The 18,773-nt window shown below is 43.5% G+C and overlaps 1 protein-coding gene and 1 long non-coding RNA gene across 2 annotated transcripts in view; one reads left to right on the forward strand and one right to left on the reverse strand.

The window, feature by feature from the left end:
* RHEB (Ras homolog, mTORC1 binding) overlaps window positions 1–6,680 on the reverse strand; it is a 47,216-nt gene extending 40,536 nt beyond the window's left edge. Inside the window, exon 1 of the mRNA XM_060021145.1 lies at window positions 6,251–6,680. Coding sequence (XP_059877128.1) covers window positions 6,251–6,302 — 52 coding nt within the window. The 5' untranslated portion in view covers window positions 6,303–6,680. The remainder of the gene's footprint in view (window positions 1–6,250) is intronic.
* Window positions 6,681–6,703: 23 nt separating this feature from the next.
* On the forward strand, window positions 6,704–14,685 carry LOC132431314 (uncharacterized). The gene is made up of 4 exons (XR_009520701.1): window positions 6,704–6,907; window positions 7,572–7,711; window positions 13,258–13,391; window positions 14,523–14,685. It is a non-coding gene; the product is annotated as an uncharacterized lncRNA (long non-coding RNA).
* Window positions 14,686–18,773: the final 4,088 nt, after the last annotated feature.

Here is an 18,773-nt window from a genome sequence, read left to right on the forward strand (position 1 = left end):
TTTATTTTATTAAATCTTGACCTTTAAATACATGTCTTTTTAATGCTCTGCAGACAAAATGCGATGTATGCATAAAGCATGGAAGTGTGACGCTGTCTGGGAGAAAAGCACTTGTGCAACGTTTGGGAAGTGGTCTGAAATAGACACTTTTATCATGGAACAGCATTTTTACTTGCAAGAATGACCAACAAACTATCATTGTTTCAGATGTGGGTATCTGGCAGACATTTTCTTGGAAATGAAAGAAATGAGACTGTCATTTTAAGTAAAACTGGTAGCATTTTGCCAACAATCAAATTTGAACTCTCAAGAGGAATTAGAATTCTGCATCACTCAGAGTGAACTTAACAGCTTCCCAATATTTAGATTTTTCTGAGATTGATGGTGATATTAAAAATGTCATTTAAAGAAATATCGGTATATTGAAATGCGTCAAAATGTGGAAGGATCTGCATAACAGTGAACCAATATTTTCCAAATTACCAACGTACGATGTTCCCAAATCAGGTATGGGTAACAGACCCATTCAAAGTGCAAACAAACCAACAGAGTTCAGTGTAACAGAGTAAAACAAACTTCATCTACATGAGTTTAGATGCTACAACTAACTTCTAACAAACTACCACTTATGGAGTCTTGGTTCGATGGTGTCAAAGAATACCCACAATTACCTGAAAAAGTAGTATTAAAATGCTCCTTCCTTTCCCAGGTATGTATCTGTGCAGGCTCATATACTTTAATTATTAAAGTAACATATTGCAATAGAATGAATTCAGAAGCACATATGAGAATTCAGCTGTTTTTTAAACCAGGTATTGAAGATACTTGCAAAACTGTAGACCACCACCAAAATCCCAGTTGCTTTTTTTTTCTTGGCAGAAATTTATAAGCCAGTCCTAAAATTCGTATGAAAATACAAGGGACTCAGAATAGTCAAACAATCTTAAAAAAGAATTAAGTTAGAGGGCTCACGCTTCCGTGTTTCGTCCTTCTCTGTTCAAAGGAACAGAGTCCAGGAATAAACCCGTACATTTATGGTCACGTGGTTTTTGACAAGGATGTCAAGACAATTCAGTGAGGAAAGAATAGTCTTTTAACAGAAGGTGCTGGGACAACTTGATATCTACATACAAAAGAATCAAGTTGTACTCCTATCTCCCAACACATACAAAATTTAACTCTGAATAGATCATAGACCCAAATATAAGAAATAAAAGTATAAAACATTTAGAAGAAAACATAGTGGTAAATCTACATAGCCTTGGATTGGGCAATGGTTTCTTAAATATGACACCAAAAGTACAAGTGACAAAAGAAAAAAAATAAATTGGACTTTGTCAAAATTGAAGATGTGATACATATATACAATGGAATATTACTCAGCCATAAAAAAGAATGAAATAATGCCATTTGCAGCAACATGGATGGACCTAGAGATTATCAAACTAAGTGAATTTAAGCCAGACAGAAAGACAAATACTCTGTATCACTTATATGTGGAATCTAAAATATGACACAAATGAACTTATTTACAAAGCAGAAACAGACTCACAGGCATACAAAACAAACTTATGGTCACCAAAGGGGAACGGAGGTAGGGGGAGGGATAAATTAGGAGTTTGGGATTAGCAGATACAAACTATTATACATAAAATAAACAACAAGGTCCCACTGCATAGCACAGGGAACTATATTCAATACACTATAATAAACCATAATTGAAAAGAATATGAATATATATATATTACAGAATCACTTTCCCGTACACCAGAAACTAACACAACGCTGTAAGTCAACTGTATTATATGTCAATAAAAAAATAAATAAATAAAAAATAATAAAAATTCAACAAAAAGATAACAAGTGTTGGCGAGGATGTGGAGAAATTGAAACCAATTTCAACTGTTGGCTGGAATGTAAAATGGTTGGAAAACAGTTTGACAGTTCTTCAAAATATTAAACATAAAATTACCATACAACCCAGCAATTACACTCCTAGGAGTATACCTAAAAGAAGCGAAACATGTCTACACAAAAATCACACACACAAAATGTGAAATACGAATGCTCAGAACAGCAGTACTTCTAATAGCTCAAGTGTAGAAACAGCCTGCATGTCCATCAATTGACAAATGTGTGAACAGAATGTGGTATATTCAAATAATGCAATATTATTTGGCAACCAAAAGGAATGAATTACTGATACATGCTACAACATGGATGAACCTTGAAAATACTTATGTTAAACGACAAATGCCAGGCACAAAAGACCACGTATACGTGATTCTATTTATATGAAATGTCCAGAATAAGTAAATTCATAGAAACAGAAAGTAGATCAGTGGATGATAGGGGCTGAGGTAAGGAGAGGATGGGAAGTGACTGACTGCTAATGAGTACAGAGTTTCTTTTCGGGGAGATGAAGGTAAGTAGGGATCGATATAACCCACATGGACATCAAAGTAACATCTGATATAACAAAGAAGAAGCAAACTCACAGATATACAAAACTAACGGTTAGCAGTGGGGAGAGGCAATACAGGGGTGGGGGATTAAGACGTACAAACTTTTATGTACAAAATAAGCTACAAGGATATATTGTACAACACGGGCAATACAGCCAGTGTTTTATAGTAACTATAAATGGAGTATAACCTTTAAAAATTGTGAATTACTTTGTTGTATACCTGTAACTTATATAAACATTGTACGTCAACTATACTTAAAAAAAAGTCTAAAAAATTACATTAAGCACGGGAAGTCATAATCGCAAATTCAAGCTCTGATTATTCTCTTGTACAAAACAATGTATGACACTGAAAAAAAAGTTAATTTCAAGCTTCAACACAAGGTGGTCACTATAGGACGATCCCCTCCCACAGGTACACAACCTTTTACCTTAAAAATTTTCAGGGGCTTCCCTGGTGGCGCAGTGGTTGGGAGTCCGCCTGCTGATGCAGGGGACGCGGGTTCGTGCCCCTGTCCGGGAAGATCCCACATGCCGCGGAGCGGCTGGGCCCGTGAGCCATGGCCGCTGAGCCTGCGCGTCCGGAGCCTGTGCTCCGCAGCGGGAGAGGCCACGGCAGTGAGAGGCCCGCGTACCGCAAAAAAAAAAAAAAAAAAAAATTCAATGCAATGTGTTAGAAAAGGATAGGATAATTAAAAAATATACAGTAAATCAGAAGACAATTGGACTATATTCTACCGGAAACAAATTTAATGACATCTTTCCCTCTGAAGTATCCAAATCAAAGGATGCATGTTCTTTACTACCTAAAAGATTTTGACAAGGTAGCTAATAATTTGAGTTACTTTTACTGAATTGCCTTTTACCAAACCATAGAATTGTTTCATTTTCTCTCTTAAGATCTTTCACATTCCTGATTCCCTCCTGCTTGTTAACCCCTGAGGCTTACGTATGACAGTCTTTTGTTGACGGTCTAATGGTAAACTCCATTATCAAAGCTCTCTGTAGAACATTCCAGTGAAAAAGGTGCCAGATTTTATTTGAAGATAATTAAATGACACCATAACTTTAATTCGATTAAGTTTAGTTACCTCCTATCACGGGACTACTCGTTTGTGTTAGAAACAATAGATGTAAGGGAGCTGGTACATTTGGCCACCACTAAAACAATTACTACAAAGCACTCCCTGAAAGCCAGCCTGCCTTACAGGTGACGTGTCCTAAAAAGCTTAACATTGTAAATAACAGGAAAAGTACTTCAGGGGGGAAAAAAAAGAGTTGTATAAATTACCTGAGAATTAATTATATTTTCCTCACTGGTAGGTTTATCAATGTTTTTAAAAAATACAAAATTTGAACGCCAAGTAGCAAAACAATCATTGCACTTGCTAGTTTTATATGAAGGCAAACTTTTAAAATAAACTTACAAGTATTTTACTAGTCAAACTGGCATAAGATATTTAACCGAAAGAACATTCTAGGAAAGGTGTGGTTTCTAGCTTAGCCTTTTCCCACCCCCAGTAAATATGACACAACAGCTTAGTATCACAAAGTAACACAACCTAGAAAAGAAACACAAATACTCAAATTTCTCTAGCATAGCGCCATTCGCAAGCAAGCGTGTCAGTAAACTCAGAAGTCTGAATAGTGAATAATTCTCTGAAGAGTAGCTACTACATGGAATCAGGGAATTATCTCCTTTTTTGATGCTGGCAAAACAAAAGCGCCCACAACTACAAAATGTCCTGGTTCATAACAAAGGTAAACAATTGTAAAATCAAATGCAAAGACTGGGAATAATTTAACCTCTGCAAAATACATTTCACCTTAATCACCACATATGAAAATAAATACGGAGAAAATGACGTAGGATATAGCAATATGACATACTGAAGGCACAGAAAACAGGGACTGAACTTACTCTGTGTGCCACTGGAGGCTAATTTAGCACAGTATTTTATTAACAGCAGTTTAAAATAAATGTCAAGTGAAGGCAAAGGGGTGACGTGTCACATCTGGGTCTTTAGGAGCATGATGACTAGAAGGCAGATAAGACAGAATGGGTTTCGACTAGACATAAGGAACTTCTTTAGCAAAACAGTGATAAAATGCTAGACTTGCTTACTGAAGACTGGAATCACCAGCTCCAGAATTTCAAGGGGTCAATAAGTCGGGATCTTTTGGGGCATTCTCCCAGTTTAGATCAGGTAGCCCAGGTACAGGTCACCTGTAACTTGATTATTCAGAGACTGCTACGTTTAATTAGTGGGCACTCTATCTGATTAGATAGAACTCACTCAAGAGCCTAGATATGTTATAGTCCCACACTTCAAAATGCAGAGAAGCAAAGGGCTCCGTGGTTCAGACTGCCAATAAAGGTGGGATGCCGGGTTCCATACAGGCATTCGGGACGGTCAGGGACTTCAAAAGCCTCCAGCTGAGGCACGGTTCCTTCATGGCTGCAGCTGTTAACGCTGTCACCTGTTCTTCCCCCACACGATTTGGCATTGCACCCTACAGGAGTCACCCCTATCTCTACACAAGCGTCTCTCAGCCTCTGATCTTGACTCCCCCCTGCACCCCCCAGCCCTTTGACGGAGAGAGATGATAAAAGGATGAGTAAGCACGCTGTAGCTAGTCTTGGGCAAAGAGCACAGACCTTGGCACTGGCCGTGGAAAATGGGGGTGAAGAAGCAGAACAGAAAGCGAGCGAGCTCGGGGAGTCCGTCCAATGAGCAGCCGGCAGTTACAAGCCTTCCTCCTTCTGCAATCACCAGAGACTCCAAACCTGCTTTCACGCCCCCGCCCCACTGTGGTCAAGCGCACATTCTCCTGAGGCTCATTTACTTCTTAAAAACAACACGAAAAGATAAAGGTAATTTCTCCAGGCTGCCCGTTGTCAAAGACCATAAAGCCTCACCCTGAAGCATGGCTAAGTCCAACGGTTCTCTTTTCTCACTCGTCTTCTAGCACCCATTCCATCTCCACTCCACCCCAGACCACCTCCGTTCGGCAAAAAAGCGACTGCCACCAACAGTTGCAAATATATGTCAACCTTTTTCGGGGGTGGGGGGGAAACTTTTGAATTACTTCAACAGCCTGGTTACAAGTACCTGACCTTATTTTTTTCCCAAAGAAAAATAGGACACCGAGAGATCAAAAATTCCTTTCTGTGCCCTCCTACTTCGGCCACTGGCAGCATCTAAGGGGCTTCCGAAGAGGACTCTTCCGAGTTTCTTCCGTAGGAAACTTGCCCTTACTAGCCAAACGTCCTTTAGGTCCCTGGTTTTCTTTAAAATGCTGAACTTCACAGACAGAAAAACCGCAAGGTGCTATTTCCTTTGTTAAAATCCCATGGACTTTAATTGGGGGTGGAAAGGCTAGCAACGATCACGATAGCTCGCCGCGGGGAGGTGCAAAGGGACAGGTGCGGCTCCTGCCTTTGCGGGCCCCGCGGCAGTCGGCCGAGCGGCAGACTCCGTACCGCCTCTCCGGCCCCGGACCAACCTGAGCTCCCCGTCCGCCCGCGGCCTCCCAGACACTTCCCGCCGCGCCCGGGCCGCCCGCCGCCGCCCCGCGGGCCCGGCCGCGCCGCCGCCTCCGCTCAAGATGGAGGTGGCGGCGGCGGCGGCGGCAGTGGCGGCGGCGGCGGGCGGCTGGTTACGAAACGCGCGGCCGCCACATGGCCGCGCCGGCCCCAAACTTGGCCGGGCCCGCCGCGCCCCAGCGCCCAGGCGAGGCCGGGCTCGGGCGCGAAGAGGCCGCACGGCGCCCGCCACTCACCCACAGACCGGTAGCCCAGGATCGCGATCTTCCGGGACTTGGACTGCGGCATCTTAGCGGCCTCCTCAGCCCCGGGCCAACCACATCAACCGTGGCGGCGGCGGCTCCTGTGCTGCGATCGGTGGCGGCCGCGCCGGGGCACAGCGGCATCCAGGGGCGGGGCGGGCGGGCGCGGCTGCCTCGGCTCCTCGCTCGCGCGCCCAACCGCCCGGAACCGCCGCGCGGCCCCGCCCCCAAACACGCCCACGTGACCGCGCGCCGCCGCAGGGCCCCCAGACAGAGGCTCACGTCAGCGCCGCACTCCCGCTGCGGCGGCCGCCCTCGCCCCCGAAACGCACGAGGTTGCGTCGGGCGGTGTTTTACTTTAAACGGAAAAAGAGAGGACGCCGAGATGCCCCTGGAAAAATCACGACTGAAACTCGCTGCGTCATGACCCTCCCACCGGCTTCCGCCGCTTTTTAATTACACCAGTTCTCTCCGAGCGCTGATTGGGCAGTTCTAACCCGCCCGCACGATGACGCGACGGAAACTCCTTCTCCCATTGGGGGCGGTGGAGAGGAGGAGCCAGAGGCGGGGCTGCTTGCCCGGGAGCTAAAAATAAATTCGGACTGGGACCGCGCGGTTGGGCACCAGTGAGGTTTGAAGGCTTCGAACTTCGTAAGGGTCGGTGGCGGACGGGAGGGGCGGAGAGAAGCTAGCTCCCCAGTGATTGGTTAGGTCGGGGTGAGAAGGCGGGGCAAGGTGTGAGAGATGCGGTGATTGGTGGAACGCTGAGAGGTTCGTGGACTCCCGCCCTCTGAGCCCTTAAAAGGCGCGAGGCGCGTGGCGGTTGCTCGCTGGGCTGTTGGTTGGTTAGTACCTTACTCGTGTTTTATTTTTTTAAACTCTTTGCTATATTAGCGTTAGTAAGTCTGGGTTTGATGATGCAGGTGATGACTGAGTATCATCCATGGGTGAAGGACCGTGGGAAGAATGGAATATGCGTTAATTCAAAATGTTATGCATTTCATTGAAAAAGTGCGCACCCCCCAGTTCTGGTCTCAACCCTGGGATTTGCGGATCCCGCACACCTCACGGGAAATAAATAGCGCAAGTTGACACATCTTTAACTGTCAACACCTGCGTGGCTAATTAAGTAGGCAAACGTAACACCAGTCGTTGTTTGTTGAGAACTCTCCAGAACCGTCCTTCCGAGGTGGGGCGCGGGGGGGGGAGGGGATTTAAGACCGATGCGCCTGCTCTCTGGCGTGGGTTGACCTCTTCGGTAAAGGGACGCTGTTGTATTTACCACAAAAGGCGCACTAACAACCCCTTTTTCCAGTGGTGCTGATGAAGGGCCCTGGGTGTGGCACCAATTTTGGGGTACAAGAAGGGACGCCAGCCCGGGAGGCCTGGTTCCTGCAAAAAGAAGGTGAAAGCCGGGACCAAGAAATGAGGATGCGATCAGAGCTTTCCGTCATGGTAGGTATTCTTGTCCATGGCGGTTGCCAAAGAAGCAGATACCCACTAATCCTACCGATGTCCCCTGTTGTGCTCGGGCTGAGTGGCAGCGTTGACCAGCGTGGCTGAGTGAGACCACCGCTCTCTGGTCATGGCCTCTCCCAGTGAGCACAGAGGAGGAGCCCCCAGGAAGCTGAGCGGCAGGGTAGGATTCCTGGTATGAAGATTTAGAGGTGACAGCCTCATACAGACGCCTTGTTGAGTTAGAACACTGGCGTTACGGCAGAATCCTTACACCATGCCGCTGAAGTACTCAACAGGAGAGGGGGTGTGCACATATTCATGTCCTGGGGCGTCTACAGATTGAAGCTCCAGGCCACCAGCTGGAAGTGAGAAATGCCTTTAAAGTTGTATTTTATCTAAATGGATTTTTGCATTTCTACTCTGTAATTAGTTGAAATATTTTTTAAAATTCTGGTCAAATGTGGAATTTTTATCCTGTGAATTTGGATGCACCTACTGCAGTATTTTGAACGGATGGTACTAGACTCTCTAGTGTGTTGTGAAATCAGCTTAGTGGATTTTTTTTGTTTTTTTAAATAGAAGAACAGAATAAAAAAGTAGCTTGCATAGTAAGGGTGAGTATTGTTTCATGACACTTCTGTTGTATGTATATTTATAGTTATGCTATATATGTGTATCGTATACTGAGTTCCATTGTAAAATGTATTTCTTACTGTGCATTTTGCATCAAAAAGTTTGAAAGCACTGTCCTAGTCTGGGAGTTGTAGGAGTCCAGACTGGGAAATGCACTTGTAAAGGACAAATTCATTCAAGAAATGTTTCAGTTGTGTTAAAGCCCTTTAAGGCCAGACCCAGGAGTTCTGAAAATTCCTTTATTCCAGAATGGGGAGAATTTCTTTGGTTTGAGAAATGACTCAGATTACCTAAAATATTTGGGATTGATGTATGAATTCACATAGAAATAACTGACTGCAGCCAGACCATATAGAAAATGGACTTGCTTCTGAATTCAAAGTACAGTTGACCTTGAACAACACCGGTTTGAACTGCAGGATCCACTTACACCCGGATGTTTTCAATAGCAAATACTATAGTACAACACAGTCCAAGGTTGATTGGATCTGTGGATGCCGGGTGGCAGATACAGAGGAACCACAGATCCGGAGGGCCATTCTCGGATTTTCCACTCAGCAGAGGATCCGTGCCCCTAACCACTGTGATGTTTAAGGATCAATTGTAGTTCTTCTGATTGAGAACACTTGTTAACCTTTTGAGCAGCAGGGAGTTCTGCCACCAATCAATTTCTCCTGTGCAGGTTCTGCTCTGTCTTACCGGCTCTGCATACTGCCTTCTCTCTGTGTGTCCTTCTGTTGCCCTGGGAACCAAGAATCTGGTCTCTTCCATTTAAATTCCAGAGAGAAGACATGGTGAGGTCAGCTAATTAACATTATCTCTTGAGTGAGGAGCTCATGCTAAACCTATAGGTTGGCCAGGTTAGGCTCCCTTGGCCCAAACCTCCTGTGTAGCTGGTTGTGGCAGTTCATGGCAGTTACTTGAAGCTTCAGCTGTTCGTTATTTGGGATTATATTGTGGGATGTCATTTCTAAGGCCAGTGACATCTGACTTGTAGTCAGAACTAATTCCCGGAGGTAATGTACAAAACGTCTTTTTTTCTACATTGGGTTAGACTAAGAAAGAGAGGAGTGAAAATCACTACTATGCTTATTTTTCCTAGAAAGACATCTGTGAAATTATTTTACCTTTTTGCACGTGAAAGGGTGACCCTAAATGAAAGTAGGCATGAAGGCGTTTTGCTGTTGTCTTGCGTTTTGAGTATTTGATGAAGGAAGACTAGAAAAAGAACTAGGCTCACCTTAACCTTGGTACAAGCCAAATCAGAGTGGTCTGTTATGCCTCACATAGGGTATTGTTAAAAATCAAACAGTCCAGATTTGGGCAGCATGCCAAGGTCATTTCATTGTGTGGTCTTGTGAATGAGAGAGCGGTTTCCTCGGCAGGGCCTTGGTAGGCCTGGCCTCAGTGTCCTAGCATGAGGCCATCATGCAGAAGCCATGCCCCCGACTTACCCGGGGCTGAAAGAAGATCCTCTTTTTTTCCAAAGCCAGGGGATCAGCCTGGCCCAAACCCTGAGGTGTGGGGTTTCATGAGGTGCTCCCAGAAGCGGGAAGTGGAGTGAGCCGGGGTGGCCCTCAGTCCGTGGTGTGGGCTGAGTGTGAGAAAGGAAGTCAGCTCAGCAGGAGCGCTGAGGACAGGTCAGGCCTCTGCAGTAGCTGTAGATTATTCGCCCTGTGAGGGGATGAATTGTTACCGACTAGGGTTCTTGGACTCTTTAATGAGTAGAAATTGATAGGAGGTCAGATGAGAAATTCAGACAAGGCTTTACTGGGACTTGTGCTGTAGCACGAGGGAGCTAGAACAAGTAACAGGTGCCTTTGCTCGCTCCCTGAGGGCGGGTGAGTTGGTCCCTTAAATGGGGAGAGGATGGGGGCCGACTGGTGGGTCCGGCTGGAGGTGGCTTAGGTGGTCTGCCCTCCCCCTTGGTGATGCTGTGTGCAGGGATCATGCTTTTGCTCCTGGTACCTCAGATGTGGCAGTTGGGTTTTGGCTTTTTTGTATCTTATTGTTCATAATTGGCCCCAACAATACATGCATGCAGCTATTTTTAGTCCCTTTTAGTTTCTTTGTATTCTGTTGCTCCAGGACTGGGGAGAGGAGATGTTTGTCCAGGTGCAAGCACTGCAGTGAAAGGTCCCAGGTCCCAGCCTATGTCAGAATGTGTCCCCCACAAAGATATGTTGAAGTCCTAATGCTCTCAGAATGTAATCCTATTTGGAAATAGAGCTGTTGATGATATAATTAGTTAAGGTGAGGTCATACTAGAGTAGGGTGGCCCCTAGTCCAATATGACTGGTTTCCTCATAAGAGAAGAGGAGATGCAGACACACACACAGAGGGAGGTAGAGACTGGAGTGATGCTACCACAAGCCGAGGAGCACCTGGCGCTCCCAGGAGCCAGAAAAGGCAAGGAAGCGCCCTCCCCCAGAGACTTCAGAGGGAGCATGGCCCTGCTTCCCTCTGAAGGGAGGGTTTTAGACTTCCGGCCACCAGAACTATGAGAAAATAAATTTACTTTTTTTTCCCCCCATGGGTTGTGGGATCATAGTTCCCCTACGAGGGATTGAACCCAGGCCCTTGGCAGTGAGAGCACAGAGTCCTAGCCACTGGACCGCCACGGAATTCCCTTTATGTTTTTTTAAGCCTCAGTTTGTAGTATTTTGTTAGCAGCAGCTCTAGAAAACGAACCCGTCAACTGTCCTCAAATTATCAGTAAAGTTTCATTTAAAGTTTGAATCTAGTTTCTGCTGGGCGGTGGGTGAAATTGGCCTTCTTCCCAGCATCCCAAGCCAGCTTGTGCCTAGGGGGAGTGTTCACTAGCAGAGTGCTAGCTGCCCGGCAGAGCAGGTCCTGAGGGTCCCTGTGTGGCCATCAGGCATGATGGCTGGAGGGGAGCAGCTGCTCCTAAGAGCCCGTGCAGCAGCAGCAGCATCTGGGGATGCTTGGGAGAAGCGGGGGGGCCAGGTCCTTGCAATAAAACCAGGCGATGGCTTGGCCACCGAGGCTTCGATTACACATGCTCTTCAAATGTGCCTTAGATGTGGAATTTAGTCACAGTGCTCATAAGCCACCGAAAGTTATAATTACCATCTGAGAGACATATTCACCATTGGTTCCTCCTCCTATGTGAAGAGTCCTCAGTGTTGGGTTTTATCCAGCGTGTTGGGATCCAGGGTGTCTACCATTGGTGTGCAGGGAAAAAAAAAGAAAGAACTTCTTGTGTTTTTTTAACATTTTTATTTTAAGAATAAAATAATTGAACTTTGCTAATATGTAATACTGTGTATGGAATGACATGGCACCGCCATGGCAGACGGTGGCATGTGGTGCCTGGGATGAGAGGTGTCCTGTTGGGGCTTCCACAGCAGGGAGGGGCCGGCAGTGTTGTCCTCACTGTTTAGTGTTCAGAATATTATAATGTATTGCTTTTCACATGTCTGGTTCTGAGGAATTTCAGAATGTATTATCTAAGTTCTGCTAAACTGAATCTCACAAAATGGTCATGGGTCTTAAAAGATTTCCTTCAAAGAAACCATGGGGCTTCCCTGGTGGTGCAGTGGTTGAGAGTCCGCCTGCCGATGCAGGGGACACGGGTTCGTGCCCCGGTCCGGGAAGATCCCACATGCCGTGGAGCGGCTGGGCCCGTGAGCCACGGCCGCTGAGCCTGTGCGTCCAGAGCCTGTGCTCCACAGTGGGAGAGGCCACAACAGTGAGAGGCCCGCGTACTGCAAAAAAAAAAAAAAAAAAAAAAAGAAATCATGAATTAATGATGAGAATAAAAATGCAATATAAGCACACACTAAGAAAAATAGCAGGGCTACCACCTCTTCCTTGTATGAGCTTTTTCCAGCTACATTAAAGGTAAACATGATAATCTAATCATATCTTTTTAGTGACCAAAAAGTTTTACAAAAAGGTAAAAATTAAGAGCATTAAAAATATGGATTCACATCCACTATCATTAATGATGACTAAGTGTAATTACACCTTGATATTAGCTGATAATGTAGTGAATATCCCTTAACAAATAATGAGATGTTTAAAAACTAAGCATCCAGAACACTAAGGCAGATTTTACAAATTTTTCTGCGGCTTTTTTCTTTGGAAAATTTCAAGCATATATGAAAGTAGGTTAGTACAGTGAACCCCAGACCCATCACTTGCTTCATTCAATATTTACTGAGTCATGGACCATCCTGTTCCATGCTACCCATTACCCAACCACACATGGATTGTTTTGAAGTAAATCCTAGACGTCATACCATTTCATTCATAAGTGTATAAGTATTTTCTCTGAAAGATGACTCTTTAAAAATAAAATGTAACATGCCATTTTTACTCTGAAAACAAAGAAAGCCAATTAAGGAATCGTTAATACCATCAAATAGCCGGACTATTCAAATGTCTCTTAATGTGTCATAATTTTCTTTGCAGTGTGTTCAAATCAGAATCTAATTAAAGTCCATATGGTGCAATTGGTTGCTATATCTCTCAAGTCTTTTTTTAAAAACAAACTTTTATTTTTTAGAACAGTTTTAGATGTACAGAAAAATTGGGAAGATAGTGTAGAGAATTCCCACATGCCTTGCACCCAGTTCCCCCGTTATTAACATCTCACACTAGTGTGGTACTGTTAGAATTAATTAACCAATATTGATTCATTATTATTAGCTAAAGTTCATACAGTATTCAGATTTCCTCAGTTTTCCCCTAACACCCTTTTTCGGGTCCAGGGTCCCATCCAGGACACCCCATTACATTTAGTTGTCATGCCTCCCTAGGCTCCCCTTGGATGTGACCATTTCTCAGACTCTTCTTGTTTTTGATGACCTTGAAAGTTTGAGGAATGCTGACCAGGTGTTTTGTAGGTTGTTCCTCAATTGGGATTTGTCTGATGTTTTTCTCAGGTTTTGGGAGGAAGACCACAGAGGTAAAGTGCCATTTTCATCACATCAAAGGTGCATCGTATCCCTGTGACCGACCACTGTGGTTGTTGTCCTTGATCACCTGTCTGAGGTGGTGACTGTCAGCTTCCCCACAGGTAAGTTACTCTTCTTTCTCCCTTTCCATGCTGTCCTCTTTGTAAGGAGGTCACTGTGTGCAGCCCTCACGGACGGGACTTTATGCTTTACCCTGGTTTCCTCCTGCCTGAAGAATTTCCTTTAGCATCTCTTATAGTCTCTGGCAACAAATTCAACATTTATTTATCTGAAAATTGTCTTTATTTCATTTCTTTAACTTTTTATTTTGAAATAACTATTAACAGATAGTTTAAAAATAGTACAGAGAGGTCCTGTGTACCTTTCTCCTGACGGTAACATCTTACATAAATGGGGCACAATCTCAAAACCAGGAAATTGGTACAATCCACAGAACTCATTCAGAATTCACCAATTTTACATGCACTCATTTGTGTGTGTGTGTTCTATTCAGTTTTATTACATGTGTGGATTTGTGTAACCCAAACCACAATCATAATACAGAGCTGTCCTATCACCACAAATATCTCCCTCATGTTATTTTATTCCTCTACATTTTTGAAAGACGTTTTATTTTGCTGGATATAGAATTTTAAGTAGACAGCGTGTGTGTGTGTGTGTGTGTGTGTGTGTGTGTGTGTGTTTAGTATTAAAGATGTTCCCTTTTCTTCTGGCCTCCATTTTTTTTCTGTTGAGAAGTCAGCTATCAGCTTGTTAATTCCTTTATGTAATATGTTCCCCACTACCCTTCTGCTTTTCAGATTTTGTCTTTATTTTTGGTGTTTAGAGTTTGACTGTGATGTGCCTATGTGTAGTTTTCTTTGCTTTAATGCTGTTTGAGGTTTACTGAGCTTCTTAGATTTGTGAGTTACTGTTTTTGATCCAATTTGGAAAACTTCCCTGCCAACATTTCTTCAGGTGTTTTTTTTCTGCCCTCATACTCTCTCCTCTCTTATTCTGGGACTCCAATTTCACACATATTAGACAGTTGGATAGCTTTCTACCAGTCACTAAGCCTCTGTTTTTCTGATTTCTAGTTTAATAATTTAAAAATTTTGGACAACATATTCTTTAGTTCTAGGATTTCCATTTGGTTCCCTTTTATAGTTTCCACTTCTCTCCTGAAGTTCTCCCATCTCTCCCCAGCATACCCCTGTTTTCTGTAAGTTCTTTTTTTTTTTTTTTTTTTGCAGTACTTGGGCCTCTCACTGTCGTGGCCTCTCCTGCTGCGGAGCCCAGGCTCCAGACCCGCAGGCTCAGCGGCCATGGCTCACGGGCCCAGCTGCTCCACGGCATGTGGGATCTTCCCGGACCAGGGCACGAACCCATGTCCCCTGCATCAGCAGGCGGACTCTCAACCACTGCACCACCAGGGAAGCCCTGTAAGTTCTTTAACACGCTTATCGTAGTTATTTTAAAATCTTTGTCTGCTAATTGTAATGTCTGGATCATTCATAGGTCTACTTTTATTGAATGACTTTTCTCTTGATTATAGGTCATTTTTTGTTTCTTTTCACATCTAGTAATTTATATTTTATGGTGGCCATTATAGATGAAATGTTATAAAAATTCTGGATTGTGTATCTTCTTTTGAAACCTGTTGAGTTTTGAGTTAATATTTGTATGTGGTGAAAAGTATGGCTCAAAGTTTCTTTTATTTTTTGCACATGAATATCCAGTTGTTCCAGCACCATTCATTGAAAAGACTCTTCTTTCTCCACTGAATTGCTTTTGCATCTTTGTCAAAATTCAGTTGTCCATATATGTGTGGGTCTATTTCTGGACGCTCTTCTGTTCTGTTGATGTATTTGTCTGTCATTACATCAACATTATATTGTTTTGATTATCATAGCTTTATAATAAATCTTGACATAAGGTAGTTTTATTCCTCTAATCTTGTTCTTTTTCAGAGTTGTGACTAATCTAAGACCTTTGCATTTTCATATGCATTTTACAATCAATTTGTCAGTTTCTACAAAAAAGGCTGCTGGAATTTTGATTGGCATTGTTTTGAATCTATAATCAGTTTTGGGAGGACTTACATTTTAGTGATACTGAGTCTTCTGACGCATGAGCAAGGTATATCACTCCCCTTATTTAGGTCTTCATTGATTTCTCAGCAGCATTTACTAGTTTTCAGTGTATAGGCTGTATATATCTTTTATCAGATTTACTCTAAGTATTTCATATTTTGATGCTGTTGTAAATGGGATTTAAATTTTTTGATCTTTTGATTGCTTGTTGCTTGTATATAGAAATACAATTGATTTTTGACTATTGATTTCTTATTCTAAAACATTGCTAAACTCACTAGTTTTCGTAGATTTTTTGTAGAAGTCCGTTCGCTTCTCTACGTAGATAATCATAGAGTTTTTGTTGCTTCTCATTTTGGATGCTTTATATAATTTTCTTGTCTTACTGCACTATGATTCTGAATAGAAGTGGTGAGAGCAGATACCCTTGTCTTGTCCTCTCCTTGATCTTAGGAAGTAAGCAGTATAAGTTTCATCATTAAGTGTGGTGTTGCTTGAGGACAAGATACAATTGGTTCAGACTCCCCTACCTTAGCAAGAGATGTTTATATCTTAAATCATTATGAAAAAAGAAGCATTGACTGGTATGCCAGTTTTATTCCAGAAATGGCCCATCAGCAAGGCAAGGACTTCAGTTTCGAGTACCCCTAGGTTTGAACTCCTGCTCTGTCTCCTAAAATCTGCACAGCCCTGGGCAAGCCACGTGACCTCCACGTGCCTCCTGGGCCCAGTGATGGGGCTGGGTGAGCCGACACTCAGGAAGGCTTAGCCTGTCATCTTGTCCCTTTACTTTGCTTTCCTTCTTTTCTCTTTTGAGATCAGATTAAATGCTTGATTCTGTCCTCAGTGTGACATACAGTATGTGATATGGCACTGAATATAAAGTTTCTTCTTAGCCTTGTTTTCAAATTATTCTATGATACCTACTTTTCTCTGGATTCTTTCATAATATCAGTTCATTTCTTGTTACTTGGTCTTTAATGTGGTTTTTGTTAAAGATTTCATTTCCAAGGAAAGGCCAACTTTCCTTTGATTTTGATAGAAGAAAGATTAGCTACATAAGTCTTTTGAAATTAAAGCGAGTCAACCAAAACACAAACATGCAAGGAGTATCAAATGCTTCCCTGAACTAAAAAGGTTCCCATCCCAGAGCTTCTAAAGTTGGGAGGGCTCTTTTGCTCGATCTTTAAGGAGGTAGCCCAGAAGAAAAGAAAACCAGCTACAGTAGTTAAGAGGAGAGAGGAACAGCCAGCTGGAGACAAACCAATGAAAAGCCTTAGAGGCAGCACTTGGCTGAAGGAAGAAAGAGATCTGACCTCAGTGTGCTATACAGAGGTCTTCCCTGAACTGGGCAGTGCCAGGCTTGGTTCAGAAGTCTCCTTTGTTAGTCGGATGTCAGCATGACCAAGGTCAAGGTCGAAGAGGAAACTTACAAAATGGGTTGGATGTTAAAAAACAACAAAACAGGTGATGTGCCCAGATAAACTACAAGAAAGAAGCCAGCTTGAATTTATTGTGTGTAAGAAAACTTGGCTGTGAATTTTCCATGAGAATTATAATTTTTAAGATTAACGCAAGCATAAAATTAGCCAGCCGTCAAGAGTTCAAGAAAATTTGTCATTTAGTGTGTGCTGTACACTAAATAGTAAAAATATTCAAACAGGAGAATTTTGGGAATAAGCATTGTGCCCTGGTTGAACAGTAGATTACCTTATAAAACCTCACTTAACAGTACATATATTCTGAACTGAAATATCCCATCCTGATTTGGAGTATAGCTTTGTCTCAGTGTTTGCTGAAATGTAGAAACTCATTAGTAACTTGAGCTAATATTAGATCAAAGTCATTACGTTAGTACATTGAGTCTGTATGGATAGTTTTATTTTCAACTCTAGTGAGCAGAACAGGCAGGGTGCTCGCTGGTTAATTATACAGCTGCTTTCTGGGGAGATCTTGGAAGGCTTTTCATGCCCATAGGGTGCTACGGGGGCGGGGGGGGGGCGTTCTTCCTGCACAGGTGGGCGTGGTCTGTGTGACGTGACTCTGCAGTTCTGGCCCAGCGCTGGCTGCATCAGGATGGGCACCTGACCCAGGGCTGGCCTGCTCAAAGCCTGGCTCGGAAGGGTGATCTCATCTGTGCGATTGGCTCAGCTTTCCCAGCCCCTCGGAGCTTGAGTGTAAGATGCGTCAAGTCAGAAGCAGGGTAGAAGCTGAAAGACACACAGGGAAACAGGAGCTATAAGCCGCCGAAGACACACGGCAGAGAGGGGTGCAACAAGTAGAAACAGGGGACAACTGCTGCTCTTGGGGGCAGCGGAACCCAAATGGGAGAGCAGTACTGCCCTCCAGAGCCCACTGTGCCTCACCGTTACGTGTAACCTGTCACTAAGGCAGTCAACCTATAGCTTTTCTCAGGAGCCAGGACGCAAGGCAAGGCCTTTGCTTGTTAACTGGCTGGTTCTCAGGAGCAGCTCTTGTGTCATTGCGTGAACTTGGTACAGAGTTGGCCATTGTCAGTATTTAGTCAGAATACTTACAGAGGGAGAGGTGGATGGGCCGCCCAGTAATGCAGTCAAGGAAAATATCAGGGGGTCGAGCACTTAAATTCTATACAATTGGAGGGGGCGTATCTTAGGAATGACCGTAATTTGGTGCTTTTCAAATTTCAGATTGTGTACGTAGATTTCTGTTAAACAAGAATTATTGATTATGACAGTTGTCAACATTTTGTAACTTTAGTTTTGCAGTTTTTATTCCACTCATGGCCCCCCTTCCCCATTGAAGTAATTGCTGCAAATTGGGTAAACTGCGGAGGCAGCCAGGATTACTCACCATAACTGGATAGATCCATACAACCAAAGGCTTATTAGCTCAGAGTCAGGCTTTTTCTTAAGTAACCCTGTCTTAGCCCATTTGGGCTGCTGTAACAAAGTGTCACAGGCCGGGTGGCTTGTAAACGACAGAGATTTATTTCTCCTGGAGGCTGGAAGTCTGAGATCAGGGTGCCAGCAGGGTTGGGTGAGGGCCCTCTTCTGGGTAGCAGATTTCCTATTGTATACTCACATGGTGGAAGAAATAATAATTTAAAAAAATTCTCTTGAAATTCCGTTATCCAGAGGTAACTGCTGTTGGTACTTTGGTATAACGTATTTCTAGACTTTTTTTCTAATCACATATCTATACATTTGTAACCTACAAAAATGAAATGCTGTCCATGCCATTTTACACCATTTTTCTTTGGCAAATACGCATCCATCTACAGCATAATTCTGACCGTCTATGTCGTATTCCATTGTATGACTCTATCATGACCTATGACAATAGCAGTTTATGGGGCTTTTACTTGGTTCCAACTGCTTTGTATGCATTATCTCGGTTAATTCTCACACCAACTCTATGAGGATGGGTTTG

Source organism: Delphinus delphis, chromosome 9 (assembly GCF_949987515.2).
Source record: "Delphinus delphis chromosome 9, mDelDel1.2, whole genome shotgun sequence".
Classification (NCBI taxonomy): domain Eukaryota; kingdom Metazoa; phylum Chordata; class Mammalia; order Artiodactyla; family Delphinidae; genus Delphinus; species Delphinus delphis.